Genomic DNA, 23,961 nt, shown 5'->3' with positions numbered 1-23,961 from the left:
TTTGCAAAATTGGGTTAAGAAGATATATTATTATGATCCAGTTATAAAGGGAGGAAACACTGAAGTGCATCTTTAATACCCACTGTTTCCTTTCTCACTGATTGTCACAAACTAACACTCTTCCTTCTTGGGCAACTTTTAAAAACAGTTTTTAAATCTTTTGAACACTTTGTTTTTGCTTTTTTTCCCCCTTCTAATATTTAAATAAATTCAAGTCTCTTTTATGTAATTAATTGATTGTCTCCTTCTATTCCCCCTCTGTAAGACCATAAACACCATTTTCAAAAATGGATTCCTCATCTTCCTGGCAAACTTGATGTGATTCTTGCTGCATTTTCTATCTAAATAAATGGCACCCAGTTATTCAATTTAGAAATTTTCCCCTATTTACTATTCCCTTATATCCAATCAGATATCACATCAGATAGGTTCTACCAACTAAATACCTCTGCAATCTACTTTTCTCTATTAACTCTGGCTTTTCCTTAGTGCAGGTTTCCATTATCTTTCATCTAGATTATTGCAAAAACTCATAACCAATATCTTTGCCTTCTTCAGTCTAATCTATTTCAGAGCAGTTACTGGAATCAGATGATCTGATTTTTTAATTTTATTTTTTTACCATAAGTAACCAAGGAGTATTCTAATTAAATTTTTAAATCAATGCAATCAACAGTTTTTTCTCCTTACCAAAATATACTTCAGACCACCTTGGTGCATGAAGCTGGTTTGCCATAGAAATACATGCTAAAGTAGTATAAATGAAAATGTGCATATATGGCAGTGCATCTTCTATTTTCAAAGATTTTTTTTTTGCCTTCAGCCTAAATGACAATATTCTCTACATATTGAGAAAAAATTGAGCTTACTGCCAATATTTGATGTATGACTATGTTTTTAGTAATTGGTAAGTGATATACCACAAACAATTTCTGTTAAAAAGAAGTTTGTCAGAATTATGAGTTCATTTAATTGAAAACAAGTTTTTTTGTTTTTTTGCATAATACTAAATCAGCATAAAAAGTTTAAGTTTAGATTAAATAGTTTATAAGAAAACAAACACAAATCTTATTTTAAAAAATCAGCTCTGTAATTATAAACTAAAGGAAAACACAAGACTTTTTTTATAGATCAAATCCAGGAAATGCCGAGTTTGCTACAAAAAAGGTGTTAGGAAAGAATCTACATACTGGTGTCCGGATTGTAAGGTAGCACTATGTATAACAATTGTTTTAAAATATATCACACTGGAGTTGAGTTTTGAATTTTTACATCTATATTTCAATTTTTTAAACTCAATATTTCTATTTTATTTGTGTGCTTTTATTTATTGTTCTGTAATTGTTAACTTTTTATATTTTTTATTGTGTATAGAAATAAAAAATATATATTTTTTGTAATCTTTATAATTGTTTGTAGAATTTATAATTTTTTAATTCGATGTTTCCATTTTTTGTTGGTATTCTTTTCTATTTGTTTGTAATTTTGTATTTTCCTTTGTGTTTATATATAAATAAATGAAAAAATATATATTTCATTTATTTTAATTAAGTATAAATTTAAAAAATAATAATATAAAATTACGTCCATTGGGCGTGACGTACTGACACATCCTAGTGAAAGAGTATGCGCCCATTGTACATTGTGTAATTAAAAAGGGAACTCCCCGGTTAACAGGTTTAAGGAAAGAAGAAAAGAACAAGGGGAGAGGGACTTAAGAAAAGAGTCTTATGAGATGACTGAGCAAAAATCTAAGTGAAAAGAATATGCAAGTTGGCTAAAGAGAAGAGGAGCAGAGAACAGAGTAAAATGTCTTCCGATGAAATTATGGTCTGTAACCACTGAAAGGCAGGAAAGTTGTTAGTCTTTGCAGGTGATTAAAGGTTATAATAGAATTCAGTAGGATAGGTACTTATCAGTACAAAAAAGGGTAATTTTATTTTGCAGCACTGAAAAAGGTTTGGAAGATATAAAATGACCTTGGGGTGAATGTAATTAGAAGGAAGTCTGCCATCAGCCATTGATATTACAGGATCAACCTAAAGTTTTTAAAGCCAAACATGTGCCAATATTTTAATATCTGAAATTTCTAGTCAATATTTATTTATTTGTACATTTGATTTTCTAAGCCAAAAGAATTTTTTAGTGTAATAACAAAATATCTAGAAAATAGTTCAATCAGAATATGTTAGACAAAGAAGAAAAAAGTTCCTTAAGCTTAATATAACATTTGATTCTCTACCTTAGTTAAGCATGAGTCAAATAAAAAAGAAAAGCCTTACAGTGTGCTAGGAAGGTAATAGGGAAACACATGGATAAAGGTTCTCCCTGGCAATCAGAGCTTGAAAAAATCAATACTCACTCTTAAACAAATAGGTTATCAATTTCTATTAGTGTACACTCAACCAGTGTAGCAGCTGGAGGCCTTTAGGAATAATGAGGATGATATGTAATGTAGTCTGTGACCCTAAAACAGCTGTTAATCAAATCTTCTTAAAAGCTACTTAAAGCAATGAAACATAGAATTCTTTAGTGTTCTCTGCTTTTATGAATCTAGGAGCCACTAGATTCATAAACTTCAAAACTAAAAATAAAAATAATTCTTCAATTTCTGATTTCTTTTCACTGTACTATTCTTGGCAGGTGTAAGTTAAGGTTTAAAAACCAGGAAGGATCATTTAGATTGTGGTAGAGATCAGCTTTTAACCGTTGACGATAAGAAGTAAGGTTTTACGTGTATAAATGGGACTTTGCTCACAACTATTTAATGGGTTATGTCAGTGGTGGAATGTTGACCCAGGAACCCAGCGATTACTAGCACTAGTTAGATTCCAGGTCAGAGCATATCCTCGAGTTGCAGGCTTGATCCCGAAATAGAACGTGTGCAGGTGGCAGCCGATCAGTAATTCTCTCTCTCATCATTGATATTTTTATCTCTCCTCCTTTTCTCTCTGAAATCAATAAAAATATATTTTTAAAATATCACTGAAATAAGTGTGACCCCTCTAGACTAATCTCTGTCTACTATCTAAAGAGGAAAAAATAAAAATCAGCATTCTAAAATAACAAAGTGGATTATCAACATACAACTTTTTGTTAAACTAGTGAGTAAGAACTAACAAGGAAACCTATATCTTATTCTTACCCAGCCATACCCCATCTTTCAACACTATCTTTGTTTAGCTGTGTTCAATAAACATATATTTGACACTAACTATAAGCCAAGTATTGTGCTGGGAACTAAGGATTCAAAGATGAATAAGACCCAAGGAACTAAGAATCCGAGTCTGGAAGAGTTGTCCAGGGAACAGGCATCTGGGGCTGAGCCCAGCAGTGAATACTTGACACAGTACAGGAAGCTGGTAGTCATTTTTATAACTCTCTCAAGTAAGATACGTGAAGCTTTCTAAATATTATTTAATCTTATTTAATTATCAAGGTATTGTCATTCCTTGATAATACTGATGAAGGAACCATGATGCTTAATACAATTACTTGAGATTAAGTAACTTGTCTAAGAGAGGTAAATGGTTCTATCGGATTCAAACTTAGATTCGTCACATTTTGTTCAATTTACCATTGCTATTTATAGAATTTTAATATTCTCACTTTAGTTTAATGATAAAATACACTGCATTAACTACCTTGTATTAAATAGTGAGTTAAAACTCTAAAAAGCAAATCAATTAGTGAAAGAAATTCATAATTTTATCGTAAGTTAATTTTGCCATTTGTCTCTCATATCACTTAAAATCTTAAACAATAATACGGAATTACAGGATGCATATCTAATTTTTTACCCCCTTTACCTATACATTGTTATATCTATATTCTACATCTTTTCTTCTTTATAATATTTTTCTGTCATTCAATAGTGAACATGAAATATTGGTGATACATTACAAATTTATAAAATTGATGGCATCTAAGCACACTAGGAAGGTACTGAAGATGATGAATATTTGTAGTTGTTGCCACACAGTTAGACTTTATGGCTAATAACAATAAAGGAATTTAATTTATTTCAAAAATTAATATTTTGAAAGGGGCCAAATAATATTTTATGGTTATAGAAGAATGGAGAGATTACTAGCATATATTAAAAAAAAAAACACACACACAAAAAAAACCTAAATATTTAGGAAAGATTTCTTAGCATTATTGAACCTAGAAGTGACATCATTAATCTTAGGCTTGAGTAAATAATTGAACCATGAAAAAAGAAATATAAATTTATCTTCATTATAGATACTAAGAAATCCTTAGTAAGAATGAAAGTTATTTAATCCCTTTAAATTTAGAGGCAAATTTAATGACATCAGCAATAATGTCTCTCTCCCAACACAACTATAGAAAAATTATTAGTATTAAATACATTAGGACCTTATGATAAAGTTATTTTTTGGTTTCCAACTATGTAAAAATGTTTTGGGTGACAGACACTGTCATTGTAAACATGTCACAGAAAACTAGAAGAACAAATGAATTAGTTTATAGTTTCTCCGAAGAGCTCTGAATAGATATGAGAGAACTTCAAGCAGGGATTTGTATTTTAAAATAATCATCAGACCATAATGTGGTAGGAGTATATTAATCAATTTTGATGGGTAATCCAAGATGGATGTTTCCTACTTAATTCCATATTGCCACGAACAAGTGTCAGGATGATTTTCTTATTGCAGTGTTACTACGTATGACCTTAACTGTAAGGAAGAAAATCTGAGTTGTAAATGGCCAGTAGTGCAAAATCACTTATAAAATCACATAGCACCATCATTTTATAGATCAGAAGGCTGAAACCCAAGAGGCAAAATGACCTATCAAGGTTGCAGAGTGACGTTGACTGACCTAGTCAGGCCCAGACCAGCACCTTGCTGATTGATTCCTTGGTGTGGTCATCTTCTCAGGATCCTACACTGTTTCCACCTCAAGAGGGTTTCAAAGAAAGTCATAGTTAGTCCTGATGGGTGTGGCTCAATGGGTTGTAGCATTGGCCTGCAAGCTGAAAAGTCTCCAGTTTGATTTCTGGTCAAAGGCACATAGCTAGGTTGCAGTTTGATCCCCAACCATCCATGGAAAGAGCATATGTGGAGGCAACCAATAAATATTTCTTTCTCTCTCTTACTCCCTTACTTCCACTCTCTTTAGAAAATCAATGAAAAAATATCCTCAGGTGAGGAATAACAGAAAAAAAGAAAAGAAAAGAGAGTCATATTTTACAAAGAACTGAGGGAAGCTGTATTTAGAGGGTCAAATTGTGTCTTTTGTCTTTTTCATTTTCTTTTTGCTTAGGAACCTTTCACAACCTTCTTCCTCAATGCAAATGATGGAAAATTTGACCATCCAAATCGAACCTTCTCATCAGTTGCAAGGTCTTGGAGAACTAGCCAGAGAGATACTTCTGATGTAAAGGTAGGCTCTTTTATATGTTGACTAGAGGCCTGGCGCTTGAAAGTCATTCACGGGGGTTGGAGGTGTCCCTCAACCCAGCCTGCACCCTCTCCAATCTGGGACCCCTCTGGGGATGTCCCACAGGATCGAGCCTAAACCAGTAGTCGGACATCCCTCTCACAATCCAGGACCTAGCTCCCTAACTGCTCACCTGCCTGCCTGCCTGATTGCCCCCTAACTGCTCCCCTGGTGGCCTGATTGTCCCATACTGCCCTCCCCCACTGTTCCAATCGCCCACAACTGCCCTCCCCTGCTGGCCCAATCACCCCCAACTGCCCTCCTCTGCTGTGGCTAATGGTCCCCCAACTGCCCTCCCATGCTGGCTTGATCAGCCTCCTCCGCATGAGGCAGCGGAGATGATGGGACCAGCCTCCTTCACACTGTGCAAAGCCACAGGATCCCCAGGCCTCACTGTGTAGAGCAGCCTCCGGGCCCCTGTGTGACCATCTTGTGGTGGACATCTTGTGATGATGTCGCACAAGGGCATGACACCACCTAGGTTTTTTATTATATAGATGTATAGGATGTTAATTTAAGTTATACATATGTTGAGTCCTGTCCGGGTGGCTCAGTTGGTTGGAGTGTCATCCAGTACACCAAAAGTTTGTTGCTGGTTAGATTCTTGGTAAGGGCACATACTTAGGTTGTGGATTGCATCCCTGGTCCGAGAGTGTACAATAGGCACTCAGGTAAGGATAAAAAATACTTTAAAAATATGCTGAAATTCGAATTTTTAAATTTAAGTGGGCATATAAGGCATTGTATACTGCAGCTTTGTTTCATCATATTTTTAAATTATGTGGTACATCTATCCCAATAGGAAACTAAAGGAAATAATTTTGAAGTTTGTAGAAAATGATTCAGGATTCTTTTATATTATTCAGTTAAAGTACTTTCATTATTTCAAAAAATTCCTACTAATTTAGATAGAATAATCTGGAGGTGGAAAGAAAAACCCATAAATTGACTTTCCTGCTGTTAACTCAATTTTGGGCCCATTCCATAAAACACAGCAGGAATTGGATTTGTCCTTAATGTGTCATATTGTTATAGCTTGCCCTGCATTGGGTTTATGTAGCCTGGGGCAATTAATAAAGCATTAATGACAAGACCCATTTAAAATGTAGGCTCTTCTGTACAGCCTTAGCTTTTACTCGACTGTGCCTGGGGACACTTGCAACAATACACATTAGATTAAACCAACACACATAAGATATGTAGGAATAGCCAGAGAGAAGAACAATTTTACAGTTTATACTGCTTAACTATTGTTAAATATAAAGATTTATTACTCATTATATGGAATTTTGTTTAAAAAATGGTTATATTCAAAACAATAAAATACATTTGTTCTCTCATTTTTCTTATTTCCTCCTCCCCTCTGATAATAAAATTAAATGACCAGGTTATTGCACTGGTATATGTGTTTCTTATTTTAAGCCCTTTTACTTTAAGGCAGATTTTCCCCCATTACTGTCATCATACATGACATAAAAATGTTATAATATCATTCCATTTAGGGTCTTAATCCAACAAAAGCATTGAATTAAAGTCAAAATTGTAATTTTCTTATTTATACTTTATCTATTGCAAACATTTTAAAAAGGCAACTATAGTGTTACTGTGCTATAAGAAAAGTGGATGGGAACAACTTTTGTTCAGTTCTATTAGTTTGCATAGTGAATGTTAATTTATACCCACAACATATTCACACTTGGAAATAAATAATTTAACATGTGTCCTTACTAAGTTAAACTCTTAAGGCCCACAATGTCCTTTTAACGGACTTATAACTTTACTGAGAAATTAAACTAAAAAAATAATCATTTAAACTGATTTAAGACCAGTAAAATCAGGGAGAGAGTTTGTTTAATATTTAATAACATTTTGAGCATTAAAAGAAAATGGAGAGTCCACAGGATTCTAGAATTTGCAGTGTTCATAAAAAGCATTCAATAAATATGTTACATGGGAGTTAAATATTCTTACCTATATTTTAAGACTTCCTATTCTAGGTAAGACTATGCATATCAGAATTCAGAGTTTTATAACCATATACCTTATGGTGGCAAACTTTTTAAACTAAAAATGCCTGTTCACTTCTATTTAATGAGAGAGAGAGAAAGAGAGAGAGAAAGAGAGAGAGAGAGAGAGAGAGAGAGAGAGAGAGAGAGAGAGAGAGCGAGCGCAACTTGGCTTTACAACTTAATTCAAAGATTCACCCTCACAAGCCCACACATACATCAGTTAGTCATTCTAATTTATGTATGTATATAGAATTTTAGGCTTTACTTTCTATCTTGAGCACTTTATTGATGCTTTTGATCACCAAATATCTCATCAAGTTGTATGTCAGTCTCTGATGATCAATGCCTATACTAGACTTTTTCCCTCTAAAAGTGCTGAGAGAATTCTTACATGTTCTGAAATTTTTCAGAAACATTTACATTTTGTTATTATGATCTTTGACTCCTAGGGTGACATCATCAAAGATAAAGACCAACAGTGCTTTGATAATATGGGAGGTGTTTTATTTTTTATTCTCAAGTAACCCATGAGTACAAACAGGTAGCATCCCTCTACTCCCCGACTTCATTAGTTCATGAGAATTGCATTTCCCCAGCTCAGCATGACATGGATTGCTGTCTTTTTTGTTCTTTGCTGCCACCCTAAACCTTTTAAGTTTCATGATAATGTATCTTGAAATATTTCCATGTAGTCACTTTATTTTTAAAGGCTGCACAATGCATACAATACAATAATTTATTTTCATAATCTCTTATTGGTGGATTGTTTGTCTTTGTAACTCTGATTGTTTCTATTAAACACAAAGTTACAGTAAACATTCTTATATAGACATCTTGATAAACTTTTTGTATCCATATAAAGAATGATTTCTGTTAATGGGACTGGTGGTTCAAAGGCTATATATACATTATTAATTTTGAAAGATATTGCCAGACAATAGTTCCCAAAGATAACTTACTCCATACAACAGTGTGTGGATGTCTCCTTACCCATGCCCCCATCACTGCTATTATTAATAAACAGCATAACTTTGGCTAATCTGGTAAGTAAAAATGGAGTTGTCTTTGTTTTGGCTTGCATTTCATTAATTATGAGTTAAGTTGTGCATTCCTCATATATTTATTGACCTGCAAACTTGCTCATATTTTTTGCCAATTTTCAGTCAAGTCATATCTCATTTTTTATTGATTTGAAAAAGATCCAATAAAATAGTTGCATTGCAAATATGACTTTTCAGTCTTTCAGTTTTGTTATCTATAATAATAAAATCACAGTATGCTAATTAGACTGGATGTCCTTCTAGGCGAAGCCCAGGCGGCGGAATCCGAGGCAAAGGCAGCTGCTGTGGCAGTGGGGGTTGAGTCCCTTGCACAAATTTTGTGCACTGGGCCTCTAGTCTAAACATATAAAAGGCTAATATGCAAAGTGTCCCCTTGGGAGTTCAACAGAAGAACAAGAGTTTGCTCATTTCCTATGATATGCACTGACTACCAAGGATTGGCACAGAACATGGCAGGCAACCAGCGGTGGTGGCAGGGTGCTGAGGGCCTGAGGGAAGGAGGAGGTGGGGAGGTGGAGAGGCGGGGAACCTGTTCAGCCTTGATCACCAGCCAGGCCTAGGGGATCCTATCTGTGCACAAATTTTGTGCACCAGGCCTCTAGTATTACAATATTTCAATTATGTTTAGGTTGTTGTTGTTGTTGTGTATGTGTTTGTGTGTTTGTGTGTGTTTGTGTTCAAATATATAAACCCATAAGAATTTTGGGTTTCTCATTAAGAGAATGTTAAAAAAAAATTTGTAATACTGGTGGTACTTTGAAATTTTATAAGTTCATATTTAAATATATTGATTAAAGTGTAAATATTTCCCCCTGAAATAATACCATATTTAGCAGGAAAGAATATGTTAACAAGAGCAATAATAGTTTTATTAACTGTTTTTTGATAAGCTTTCTATTTTTAATCCCTAAGCTATAAAACTAAACAGCTATGTGATATAGTTGTAAAGAAATTATTCTTCATTTTTAAAGAAAAGTATCTCTACAATATCTACTTAGACAATCACATAAGAGATAACTAGAGCAAAGTCGATGGTTTTATTCTGTCTCTCATTATTAATGTCAGTCTTCTGGTGGTAATGAATACAAGCTGGGCAGAGAAAGACTGTTGGTGAAGTAGCCTCTCAGGAGAGAGGTTTGCAGAGTTAAAACAGACCAGTTGGTTTTTACTTTATATCTTTTATTTCTCCAGTATAGTCTTGATAAAAATGACATTCAACTTGGTGAAGTTCTTATATAATTTTCCTTAATGCATTCAATAGTTGTTATATTACATTTGAATAGCTATGTAGATGTCAGAAAAGGTAGCTGCCACAAAATGACATTAAGGTGACATAGTGTAAATTAATACAGTTAATGGAGGTGTTCACTACTGACTCATTGACCCATTATAAGCTCTTGTGGAATAAACGAATGCCAGGGCATCAATCTTTTAGAAAAATGGAAGAAAAGAGATGGCAGTTTTAAAACCTTGCAGTGAATTATATTTGAAAAGTGAAAACATCTGGGTTAGTTTTGATTTCACTAGGAAGCCATAAAATGGTGTGCCTACTCAGAAAAATATATTAAACTGAAATGTCAGATTTGATGCAATAGGTATACAATTATGATAGTGTTAATAGTGGCCTTCTATCATTCTAAGACAATCAAGTCCAATTGCTCAGTAGCATGAACTTGTCATAAGCTTGTAAATTAGAAATTATGTTTGAGGATATTTTCTTTATATTAATGAAACGCACATAATACTATTGACTGTACCATGAGGTTTTAATATAGCAGTTAAAATAAGCTAGAAATCACATTTACAGATACAAAATGGCCATTACAATATTCATCTTGCCATTTCTTTAATAATATTTGATGTCTTTGTGTACCAATTTTTATTTAGGGGATTTTAAACTACTTTGACTATTTCCTTAAAGAGAAGCTGATTAACAGAAATCTATCAGCGGAAGAGAGTAAGCAGAAGAGGTATTATTATAAGTAGACAGGCTAATACATAAAGTACATCTGTAGGAGCACACTTAAAAATTATAATAGTAGTTCATTCTTTTTGAAAAATTCTCACTAGTTTTCAAATATGCTTTTTTTCTGCTTATTTGATATAGTTCTCAAAATAGTTGTGTAAGATAGCTGTCATTATATCTATTCTCTAAAGGAGGTTCACGGATAATAAGTGACAACAGATAAAGAGGAAGCCAGTGCTAGCACTGAAGGCTATTGAGTTATTTCCAGTCTTTATCTATTGGCTGGTACACAGATTTAATTCTTCTGCATGATTATATGATCATATCCAGCCACTAAGACTAGTTGGAGTAATTGACATTTATTACTGTGTAAATAACATCCCAAACTTTAATGGCTTAAAAATCATTTTTTTTCTCAGTGTTCTGCAATCAGACTAAAATTCATCAGGTACAGCTTGTCTTTCATCCATATGGGGTTAAATAGGGTGACCCATCTGGGTTTAGAAGATTCAAGATGACTACGCTCATGTGTTTTGTGCCTTGCCTGAACTGGCTAGAGTAGCTAGAGATTATTTAGGTCTGTTTGTCTCTCTATATCAAGCATGCAACCCCTGGGCCATATGCAGCCAATAAAGCATATTTTTGTGGCCCATCCAATATAGTGATATGTAAGAAACATTTTAATAAAAACTTTATAATTTAATTTTTATAATATCCTGTTATACATAATTAATAATAGCGAACTACAAGTTTGCTAATGACTTATTTATATACTAGTAATTGTCTTGCACTAATTTCCCTTACGGCCTTATGTGCAAGCACACCATTTCTCTCCACTAATACTAGCAAGCAAATATTTTAGCAGCCGATTGCTACGTCTTGTACTGACTTGTTTGGTGTGTGCAAGAGAAAATATTTCTCTTTTGGAGAACAAGAAAAATAGGCTTATTTGCATTATGCTTATTAATTTGTGCAGTTATTCAATGTCTGGTAAGTTAATGTTCAAGAAAAAAATGTTAATTTTTATTAAAATGTTCCATTACTTTATGTTAATGATTACTCATTTATTTCAGCCCTTTGTATTCAGCTTTTTGTATCTCTATCAAAATATACCTAAGTTTCTATGAAAATTGAAGCTTTTAAAAATATATATATTTTATTGATTTTTTACAGAGAGGAAAGGAGAGAGATAGAGTTAGAAACATCGATCAGCTGCCTCTTGCACTCCCCCCACTGGGGATGTGCCCGAAACCAAGGTACCATGCCCTTGACTGGAATCGAACCTGGGACCTTTCAGTCCACAGGCTGACTGACTGAGCCAAACTGGTTTCGGCAGGCTTTTGTTTTTTGCAGCCCACATACACTTAAAGCTTGTTTATTTGGTCCATGTTAGCATTTGGGTTTGACATGCTTGCTCTACCTGATCTTTCTAGCTCCACTTTATGTAGTAATTGGCTTCTAAGGGGATGAAAACAGAAGCTGCAAAGTCCCTGAAGTCTTACACTTATGTGGAAGCCCTGCAGTGTCAGTTTGAAATAAGCCAGCCCATATTTTAAAAGAGGAGACATAGAATCCACCTTCTTATGGGAACAGTTGTAAAGTGGAAATGTCAAAAGACATGTTGGGTGGAAGGTCTGGTTGGTTACAGCAATCTTTGAAAACTCCACAAGTCACTAATTTAAAACAATTGTAAGTTCAACTTTAATTTATATCATTTGATTCAATCTGTGCATTTAGACAAAACCTAAATCTGAAGTACACATAGCATAAAAATAGGTCTGATTAGCTGAGGTAAGTCTATCTAATATATTTGATTAACAAATACTTTGATCATTTTAAAGTCTGCATAGGTATTCATTTGAACAGATATTTGAATTAATGGAGCTTTTAACTAATCACAGATGTACTTTTGTACTGATAAACTCAGCCATAATATTTTTATTTACTTCTTTAAAAAATTCACACACACACACACACACACACACACACACACACACATACACACACACACACACATATGATGAGAGACAGAGAGAGAAAGAGAGAGACAGAGAATAGCTTCTAAATAGCTTGTGTAAAGCTATTAAATGCATTGTTTCATACACATTACTCCCATTTAATCCTTTTATTTACACTGTGAGTTAGATGCTATCATCATCATCACAATTTTGCATGAAAAAATGATTATTTTCAAGAGGTTAAGAAACTTACAATAGCCAAGATCTGTAAACAGTTCAAATGACCATCAGTAGATGAGTATATAAAAAAGCTGTGGTACATGTATACAATAGAATATTGTGCAGCCATGAAAAAAAGAAGAAACTCTTACCTTTGTGGAATTTAGATGAACTTGGGGATTATTATACTAAGTGAAATAAGCCAGTCAGAGAAAGACAAATATCATATGATGTCACTTGTATATGGAATCTAATGAACCGACAAAAGAAAGACACTTGGGCTAGCCAGAAGTCTAAATTTGAACTCAGATCTCTTTGATTTCAGTGCATATAAAGTAGCACTTCTCTGATAAAAGAAGAGACAGTTTCACAACTGCCTACCCAACCAGACTCCCCATTAGCTACAACTAACTGGTAGCCGTGAGGTCATTCTGCTTTACTTAACGCAATTTGAAAGCCAAGACCTTCAATATTTTTTATCACTATTTCATGCCTGAAATTCAGGGTATGATAAATTATTGATTTATTTTTTCACTCCACAGATATGTATTGAGTACCTATTATGGGTGAGGCCACTTCTTAGCAAATAAGTGATGAGCAAATGAGCAAGATAGACAAGATCCCTGCTGTCATAGAATTTCTTTTACAGTGAGACATGGAGGCATAAATAAAACAATAAATGCTGTGCAGACAAGTAAAATGAAGTCAGATAGAATTACTGGGTTGCTGTTTTAAAAGGTGAAATATAGGAAGTGGGAGAGCTGGGATCCTGGATTTAAAGTGTTTGGCTTTGATTTCTGGCTTAACCATGTATTTGTAGCATAAGCATTATCATATTATTTAGCATAATTCTCTTTGCCTCTATGTTCATGGCTATAAATGAAGTGAGAAAAATAAGAATACCTGTCTATGAAGTTTTTTGAAGATCAAAAGAAATGCAGAAAGCACTTGGAATAGTCCCAAGACATTAGGAAGATACAAAAACAAAACAAAACAAAACAAAACAAAAGAACACATGATACCTGCTGTTTTAAGATTGAACAAGCAAAGGTCATGCTTCAGCTGACTCCTTGTCTCAGAGCAGGCACAGTCCTGTCATGTTCTGTGACTTCAAGGTTGAATGTCAGAGATGAGACTCTTTTATTCATTAGATTTACTTTTAAAAATAAGTGATTTCTAATTAATATAAATGTGAGTGTAATTTCACATTTACATATTAACTTTTAAATTTTAAATGCCATTTGAAACAAGATTTAAAAACATTAATACAGAGGCATAAATTGTGCTGCTTCAGTGACTTCTAGACTTTTTGTGATTTTACTTGTTTTCCCTTCCCCTTCATAAAAACCTCCCCGGCTTGGAACTTCAGGGTTCAGACCTGAAGTTTAGTTATTTTCTGGTCTTTTCTAGGAATCTTTCAAATAAGCTGCAATTCAAGAATGTGTTCATTTGCTTTAAAAATGTGTCTGTTTTGTGATTGTTCCCACTATTAGAAATCTGAGCGTTTCTTTGTCCCTTCAGACATCAAGCCTATTTCAGTTTACACTAACATCTTAATTAACACCCCAATTTATGACCATATTCTGAGTGGCCAGATGAGTATTGGAGCAGAGAAAAAGTCTCCTGTGGGGTCCTTTTGAAGGCTATGGAAGTGACTGGCCCCAACTGAAGTCCTCCAAGTGTTCCTACTGAGTGCTCTTCCTCCCGCATTCTGAACAACCCTTTCAGCTTTGTTTTGTTCTGTCTGATGGTGACTCTCCACCCCCTATTTCTAGAGTGCTTCAATTAAAATGAAATAAGTCTTGCTTCTGTCAGTTCTGCACTTTGTGTACAATTTTGCTGGCAACTTTAAAAAAAAAACAAAAACCTTTTCTAAATTTAAATTTAACTTTTTATACTTTTCTAAAACTAGAATAACCCAGATAACTGTTTTTAAAAAACTGCAAAATCTTCCCTCAAGAGTAACACATTTTGTTTCTAGGCTCCTCTTACACTTTTATTTAATAATCTGCTTCATTGGCTTTTTTCATGACTTGAAGCATTCTCCCAACACAGTCCCCTGAAGATTTCTACTGATATTAAAATAACTTATCTAATACCTTCAATAGTTTAATATTTAATGAGCACCTGATGTATACAAAGTATATCACCAAGAACTATGGGGGAATTCAACAATATATAAACCTTACAAAATAAGGCTTAAAATCTGTTTTAGCTCAAATTTTTGTGAAAATAAAATCTAGGCTTCTTATAACTTTGTGAATTTAATTCAACGATATTTAGTGAAATACTATTATAATGGTAAGTAACCACATATTTTATATGACCGTATTGTAAGGAAAGAATGAAGAATAATATGTGAAAAAATATTAGAGCACTAAGAAAGTTAAAGCTAAATTGAGAGTCTTTGGGCTGTTTTTAAAAATACACATGCTGCTGTATCCACGTGGATATATATCCCTCTCTGTCCTCAAGGAATCTTATATCGTCTAGTTCTAGAGATAGGCCATGAATACAAACAACATGAAAGGCAGTAGGGAAATCTCTGACTTCCAAGAGCCTATTACGCCCCAACCAGCAGCTACATGGCCTTATATTTCTTTTCCTCTTCTGACCATTTGGGATGCTATTGCTATTTAGTGTCATACAAAAATGGGTAATTTTCAAGTAGCAATGTTATTTATCTTCTCTACATCTTTTACCAAATAGTGAGAGAAAGACCAAAAGAAAACTGTACGTTTTATCTTAATGGATTAAAATGACAAGTTAACAATTATCTTGGTTAGCTTGAGCTGCTATATTTTACCATAAAGTAGGTAGCTTGTAAACAACAGAAATTTATCTCTTGCAGCTCTGGAGTTGGATCAGGGCACCCACATGGCCAGGTTATATGTCTGGTGAGAGCCTGTTTCCTGGTTCATACAGGGCCATTTTCTTGCTGTGTCTTCACATGGCAAAGAGGGGCAAGCTCTCCCAAAACTCTAACAAGGATATGACCTCATCCAATGCTAATTACCTACAAAGGTTTCAACATTTGAATTTTAGGTAAATAAAAACATTCGATTTATAACCATTATGCATTTCTGATTTGAGTACAAATATATAAGAATAGCAATGATTCTTTACTTCTGCCTCCTAATTATAGACTACATACCTTTACAACATTGTTTCTTTAACACAATATGATACTATTTGTTATGCTTTCCCAGCCCAGAAATTGATTCCTTATAATTCTTGCTGATCTAATATTGCTGAAGCATCCTTTTACCCAGTCTTATCCACCAACTAATCTATATCATTATTTGTAAATTAGGCTGTTGGTTTACCTATTAGTTTTTCTTTCAACCCTCCTCAATTTCCCTTTTAACATTCAAGTCACTAAAAATTGCCAGAGACTCAGACATGAGCTATGTCAGGGAAGGCTCAGCAAATAAACAATGGTTTCTGTGAGCACTTCTGTCTGGAAGAAAGCTACCCGCCAGCTCTCATTCTGATGCCAGACAACTCAGTTCCTCACCATATGTCCCTGGTGCCTTTCAAAATGCTGGCCTCGCACTAGAGCTCAGAGAGAATAAGTCTGAGTGATTCTGTGCTTCGGCCTTTTAAAAATAACTCCTTGGACTTCAATAGCCTTCTTTCTCATTCAGCCATAATTAAGGTGACCAGACGTCCTGCTTTTGGCGGGACTGTCCCACTTTTGTCTGCTCACCTTAGCATAATCCCACTAGTTTTCCAGAGCCAGATGATATGGAGACTTCTCCTCCTGGCACTAGAATACTGGGCGGGGAGTTTGGGGGTGATGCTGGAACCCCTCGCTCCTCAGGTAGAACCTCCACAACTGAGATAATCTTCCTGATTTTTAACTGCCACACTTGAGTATGGAACCGGCCTGTTCGGTATCTCTGCCCTTCCTACCAGTCTCTATGGGACTTGTTCTTTATGTCCTTAATTATAGGACTTCTGTTCAGTTATATTTCAGGTAATTCTTAATGATGGTTGTTCTATAGTTTAGTTGTAATTTTGATGTGGTTGTGGGAGGAGGTGAGTACTCAGTTTAGCTACTCTATCATCTTGACTGAAAACTTTTGAGTATGATTTTTTGAGGGAGGTGGGGGCTGAAGAATCCAATTTATTTGAAGAACTCGGTGCCTGGTAGTCTTTTAAAATGTGATATGTATCACTAGACAAACCACAGTGAGGTTTGATTATATATCACACAAATAAATGTCCTTATGCTTTTCACAATATATTTTAAAGTTAATTTAATTCTCATATTGGTATTGGAAAAGATCAGTATTTTTTTCATGGTATAGATGGTATGTATACATAACAACTTCAGTGGTTTTTCTGTTTTCATTTTCTCCAGTTGCTATATAAAAAAGCAAAACAATAAAAACTTTTAGGATCATAAAATCAGTTCATTTCTATATCAGATTTATTCTCAAGTGACAAAAACCACATGTTAGTCTTTCCATATCAACCACATTTGCCTTGATCCCATTTGTTAATATCTTTCTTATATGCAGATAACACACATTTTCTTTGCATCCAATTTATTAAAAACTTACTATTGAGGTGTCATGCATTAAACAGGTAAAACTTATTATGGCCGAAACCGATTTGGCTCAGTGGATAGAGCATTGGCCTGTGGACTGAAAGGCCCTGGGTTCGATTCCGGTCAGGGGCACATACCTTGGTTGCAGGCACACCCCAGTGGGGGTGTGCAGGAGGCAGCTGAATGATGTTTCTAAACTCTCTATTCCTCTCCCTTCCTCTCTGTAAAAAGTCAATTAAATATATTTAATAATAAAAAAAACTTATGTTGCATATTATCTCTTATAGCTATTTTGTTTATTAGTCAGTATAAAAATAATTTATTTTGCAAAATTACAAAATTAAGCTGAATCTCTTTATAGAAATTATGCATTGTAATTGCCAGTATAGTCAGAAAAAAGTAGGAGACATGATTTTTAACCAATACTGACAAAAACTTATTTTTAATGTGAATATTTCATTAATAATATTCAGAAAAGTTTACTAAACAGCATTGGCTTGTAAATATAGCCTTATATATTTCTTTACTAACACTATTGTGAACTATTATTGATTTTATAACTCATTTCTCTTAATTTGTGGTAAGATAAGATTAGAAATCGTATAAAGATAACTTATCAAGCAAATTATTCAAGAAAAATGTCTTCCTAGATTCTTATCTAAATATAATTAAATTAAGAATAAAATATTAGATTTAAATAAATTATTTAATTCTATTTAGTTAAATTATAAATTGATAGTGTTATTCAACTGATTTTTAAAGTCATTTAATATGCTACATTTTTATTTTGGGCAGGAACTGATTCCAGAGTTCTATTACCTACCAGAGATGTTTGTCAACAGTAATGGATATAGTCTTGGAGTCAGAGAAGATGAAGTGGTAATAAATAATGTTGATCTTCCCCCTTGGGCAAAAAAACCCGAAGACTTTGTAAGGATCAACAGGATGGTAAGAGAGATTTTGTTTTTGCTTCAGCAGTCACCAAAAAATAGAAATACTCTGTAGTTATGTTTTGTTTCTAACTATTAACAAATTGTCATTTAACATTTATGAGGTTAAAAACTTAAGAGGAAAACAAAACATTTTACTGTTGTCTTTTGACACCATTCTCTATTGTAGAGTGGATATTCCTTTCATGAGGACTAATAAAGGAATGCTAACTTAGTTATATTTGCTCTCTTAGGAGAAGACAATCAGATGAGCATCTATTGACTAATGTAACATATTCTAAAATGCTTATAATAAATTCCCACTCCTTATTTTTTTATACTGACTAAATATGCTTTCTTTTTCACGCATAAATTATTCAAAACAAAATAATTTAATTTAGAGCATATTTATATTTATATGGAGAAAATTATAAGCTGTGATGCATAGCTTACAATGTAATATACTGACTTTAAGAGAACACCCATCTAGAAAACATTCTTTGGAAAAATGTCATTACTTTTTAAATTTGTATGAGAGGTGCCTGGGTGTTCCAATAAAACATGTAATAATCTAAATGATGTTAACATGTTTATAAATCAGGTCCAAACTAGTCACTTAGGCAAGCAAAGTAGCCAAAAATTGTTGGATCATTTTTTCTGTGCTCATTCTGTTGAATTCAGTTGGTTGAACAAAAGTTTTCATGTGGGTGCTAATCCTATCTAATAAAAGAATAATATGCAAATTAACCATCACTCCACTACACCCACAAGCCATGGCCACTAGCCATGCCGACCAGCCAATAAGGAACAAGTATGCAGTGGTAACAAAAAGCTTTCATTTCTTTGTATGGACTAGTACTCTGTATCCAAAAGCATGCCTTTAAGCTGTCACTAAAGAATTCATGGCAAAAAAGACAAAAATAATGAAAAGGAATGGTATCATTGAATATAGACGATTAGTTTTATTGTCTCCTGCCAGTGACTGAAAAGGCATTTGGTGCATTTGTAGAAGCCTTTACATGTATACAGCTTCACTTTCTTTTCTCACATTTAAAAATGAAACCTACTTTGATTTTTAATGATGTATTTCTTTCAGTCTATTGTTTTTTTAGTTATAAGCAATAATATATATAATTGGTTAGAGTTGTATATATTTATAATTACAGTGACAGGAATTGTGTTTCACTGAAGAAATGTGAAATTCAAAATTTGGTCTTATTAGAAAAATCTGGAAAGGTGATATAAACACTTTTAGTAGACGTTTCAATAAACTCTAAATGTATTTAGTTCACATATCAAGAATTGTTTAATTTATCCACACCAAGCTAGGTTGATTATGACCAAGTAACTCCTGAGACATTTATAAAGCACTGTGCTCAGTGCTAACATGATTATAATATGACTGCCTCATAAAGGACAGAAGTAGAAAGTACATCTGATAACATTATCCTAATGCTGGGTCCATCAATCATAATCTGCCCTTTTAAAAATTTATTTTAGAAAAAGACCTTTCATGGATGTGCACTGATATCGCCACCAGCCCTCAGCTCACAGATCCTGGTGCTTCAGGGCCAGATGCAAGACATTCTTGGTCTTTAGAGCAGATCCTGGTGCACTGAGCAGAGAAAGTGGAGTTGAATGTGGCTTTGCCCTTACTGTCTTACAATCTTTATAAGATTTTCATATTTTAAAGAAGTTTCTCTTGTGATAGGTAAAAATTTGCACACACACAAAAAAGAATTTTAAGCATAGTATAACAAGAATTTTTAGAAATCTTCTGCAGCATCTTAAAATATTCAGATAGGTACCTTGGGTGTGAGTGCCTGCTTTGCCATCTGTTTGCTATGACACTTTAGACAAAATAAGACACTCTTCTCTCTTGGAAGTGTCAGTGTTCTCCTTGTCTCTGAAACTGAGCATTGGTTAGTACCTAGACCTTTATTGAGAGCCAGCTCTGATAATGCATGATTAAAAACATAAGGAAGCATTGGACATGGGTCTTACTCTAAATAAAGCTAGAGTAGAACAGTTTCTTCATTTATCCCAGGCATCCTATATAATAAAGAGGTAATATGCAAATTAACTCTTACTCCCTCACAAGATGGCTGCCTACGACCAGGTGGGCTGGGGGGTGGTTAGTGAGGAATGACCAAATGACCAAATCAGGCTGTGTGGGGCGACCAGGCAAGCGGAGGGCCATGAGAAGCAACCAAGCCAGTGGGGGGGAGGGGTCAGTTAGGGGTGACCAGGCCAGCAGGGGGGCAGTTGTGGATGATCAGGCCAGTATGCAGAGGCAGTGAGGGGCCATCAGGCAGGCAGGCAGGTGAGTGATTAGAAGCCAGCAGATGGAGTCTAAACTGGCAGTTAGACATCCCCCAAGGGGTCCAGGATTGGAGAGGGTGCAGGCTGGCCTGAGGGAACTCCTCCTCATGCACAAATTTCATGCACCGGGCCTCTAGTTAAGTCATAAGGGCCTTTTATGCTTCATACTTCTCTGGGTTCTGGGAATACGAGCATGAGAAACACAGTTAGTATCTGGAAGGAACTCACAATCTAGTTAGGAATACAGACAAGTAACACAGTTATAGTAAATGTAAGCAGTGCTGTGCTCTACTCAGTCCACAGGTCATTAGTGAGCATCCCAGGCACTGTGTGAATGTTTTCAGTGCACCAGTGAACAAAGATCCTGCCGTCTCAGAGATTACTTTTGATCAAGACAATAAAGAGTAAATAAATAAGTAAAATATGTAGTATACTAAAAGGTAATCAACACGTTAAGGAAAAAGTAGTAAGGGATCAGGAAAACAAGGATGGCAGTCAGGATCCCCTCCTTGTGAAGGTGTGACTGGAATTAAGGCTTGAAGGGTGTGGGAGAGTGAACTAGATGACTCTTGGGCAAAGAGCATTGCAGGCTGAGGGACATTTGTAGCAGGGTCAAAGTGTTTCGCAGGAAATCCATTGGGTTTGGGTAGAGTGAGCAGGGAGCACACAGCAGGAGGACTGAGAGTTGAAAGCTATCGAAAAAACTTTGCATTTTTATTGTTACCAAAATGCAGTCATTGCAAGACTTTGAGCAAGAGTGCTGTGATTTTATTTCCTTTTTCTTTTTAAAATAGCTTTATTGAGATAGAACTCACATATAATACAACTCACCCATTTTAAGTGTATATAATTCAGTCGTTTTCTTTATAATCGCAGATATATGCAACCATCACAACAGTTGATTATAAACATTTTTACAATACTAAGACAAATTCTCATACCTCTTAACTCCTCTTCACCCCCAATCTGGAGTAGCCAGTAATCTGCTTTCTGTTTCTATAGATTTGCCTATTCTGGAGATTTCATATAAATGGGAATCATAATATGTGGCCTTTTGTGACTAGCTTCACTTAGCATAATGGTTTTTTAATTTTTTAATTTAATTTATTTTAATTTTTTATTGATTATGGTATCACATAATTGACCTCATCCCCCATTCCCAACCCAAACTCCTCCCAATGTATTCCCCCACCCTCCTGTTGTCCATAACCACTGGTTAGGCTTATATGCATGCATACAAGTCCTTTGGTTAACCTCTCCCTCTTTCTCCCACATTCCCCTACTTTCTCTCTGAGGTTTGACAGTCTGATCGATGCTTCCCTGACTCCGGATCTGTTTTTGTTCATCACTTTATGTTGTTCATTATTTCCCCTAGATGTGTGAGATCATGTGATACAAGAAATACACTTATAAGAACTGAAAATGAGACAAGCCATAATGGTTATGCTGAGAGGCAAATGAATTAGTCTGTATTAAGTTTCTTTCTGGGCTAACAGTTCTTTTAAGTCTCAATTTCAATGTCATACAAAGTTCCTTATGTGTACATGTCAGCAATGATATTTCAATACTGAATGGTGGACAAATGGTGGTGATGCAGGTCCAACCCTCTCTGGTTTGGTCCTGGGCAACCTGCAATGATGCACAGCTGCTGTCTACTAGTATGGCAAGGCATCAGCATCCTCCATCTCTGGACTGCTTCTCTTCTGTCTTCATGGCTGGAGCAGTCCTGGCACTTCCTCTCTGTTGCAGGAATCCACATGGTCTTGGAATTGTTTTCTAAAAATTGTGCAAACATATTCTTGACCAAAAGTTAGTAAAGGAATCTTTTCTATAAATTTGACTTAAGATCCTTTTTCATTTTTTGCCCAAATGATTTTCCTCTGGCTTGTTTTGACACCATGTGTGTTTTTCATGGGTGCCTTGTTGTTAGCATTACAAATGAAAGTTAATTTTCTAAAGTAAAAATTTTCTAGATGTAATTTACTTACAGGATATTTTTCCTTACATGATATTCTTCTACTATCCCTCTCCCCTTTTTATTTAGATATTAGGAGGCTTTTGGAAGTTTTATAATGTAGTCTTGATAGATTTTACATCTTTTTTTGTTTTTTGCTCGAAAATATGACTGCTTTAGGTTCATTACATGTCATGCAATTTTACCATGAGATGAACTGCCAATAAAAATTTTTGTTAACACTTTAGGAACAGCTTTTTGTACCATAAAATCAATTTTTCTAGAATATTTGATTATTTCAATTAGCCAACTTAAATTAGTCTGAAAACTTGACTACTATTCTACTGTCAATCTCAGCACTTTAACAACATTCTTATTTTACCCTGTGCATGTTAGTGGAAATTATTATTTGTCTTCTTGAGGAGGCCTGAGGATTCCTGGTACTAGGCTGGATTTGAATATAAAAAACCCACTTCCCCACACCATGGGTACAAGACATCTCAAACAAGTCTTGCTGCAGTGAGAGGGCAGCAGCTGTCGGCCAAATCTGTCTGTTACCTGGGTCCCGATTGGAGCTGTTCATGGGGAGCGAAGCAGCCATGGGGGGAGGAGACCTCCCTCAGAAGGGGTGAAGATTCAGGCCCTGCAAAGTTGGGGGGAATAAGAATATGTGCCCCACTTCTGTTGACCCTCAAGTTCTCTCCTGATGGCCCCTCTGGAACTGTGCCTGTCTTAGGTTGTTCCTTCCCTGAGGAATCTTACCCATCTCTGCTAACCAGCCATCTTCTGGGGCCAAGCAGGGTGATGTGAGGTTCAGTTCTGTCTCCTTGGTATCCTATGCCCCAATAGCCTCCCCACCCAGCATCTGCCTTGGGATCCCCTCACCTGTTGGCGAAGCCCCGCTGATCTCATATCTTGGGGAACCCAGGTTTCTGCTCCAGGGAGGACCCAGCTCACCCCACTGGGTGAGAGATAGATCCATGGTACCAGTCATTACGAGGCTTCAACCTCGGCATGAACTGAAAGCTCAGGCAACAGCTGTGGGGAACTGAATTACTAAAATCCCAAGAGGAGCCAATATATCTAGAATGCTCAAGTGCCTTCCCAGGGCACCCTCTTTAGGGGTGTCGAACTCAATCAGAGAAGGGGCCAAAATCTAAAATCCAGCCTAAATCGCGGGCCGAATGGTTTACTGAACAGTCATAAACTGTCATTGTGATGGAAATGCAGCGGAGTGCAGTGATGACAGCGCGGTGCGGGCCACATTGCAAGGCCTGGCGGGACGGATTTGGCCCGCGGGCCTTGTGTTTGACACATGTGCTCTACATAGTGGAAGGGATTAAGTCCTTTCATGTCCTTTTTAAATTGCTGCCAGACATTCAAAGAATTGGTTTGTAAGTTTGTTTGGGATAATTGTACATTATGTTGTAATTCTAAAATATCAAGAGATGTGTTACCTTTGTCTCCAAGTACCAGGATTTTTTATTGATTCCCAAGGGTGTGAGGTACTATTATAGGT

The 23,961-nt window shown here is 35.3% G+C and overlaps 1 protein-coding gene across 6 annotated transcripts in view; it reads left to right on the top strand.

The window, feature by feature from the left end:
• Positions 1–23,961, top strand: part of NBEA (neurobeachin) — a 798,235-nt gene that overhangs the window by 705,568 nt on the left and 68,706 nt on the right. For all 6 annotated transcript variants that reach the window (XM_036455167.2, XM_036455161.2, XM_036455163.2 and 3 more), the window contains 2 exons: positions 5,293–5,412; positions 18,033–18,185. In XM_036455167.2, coding sequence (XP_036311060.1) covers positions 5,293–5,412; positions 18,033–18,185 — 273 coding nt within the window. The remainder of the gene's footprint in view (positions 1–5,292; positions 5,413–18,032; positions 18,186–23,961) is intronic.

Source organism: Pipistrellus kuhlii, unplaced genomic scaffold (assembly GCF_014108245.1).
Source record: "Pipistrellus kuhlii isolate mPipKuh1 unplaced genomic scaffold, mPipKuh1.p scaffold_m20_p_3, whole genome shotgun sequence".
NCBI classification, from domain to species: domain Eukaryota; kingdom Metazoa; phylum Chordata; class Mammalia; order Chiroptera; family Vespertilionidae; genus Pipistrellus; species Pipistrellus kuhlii.
Note: the sequence above shows the minus strand (reverse complement) of the source record. Positions and strands in the feature narration are given on the sequence as shown.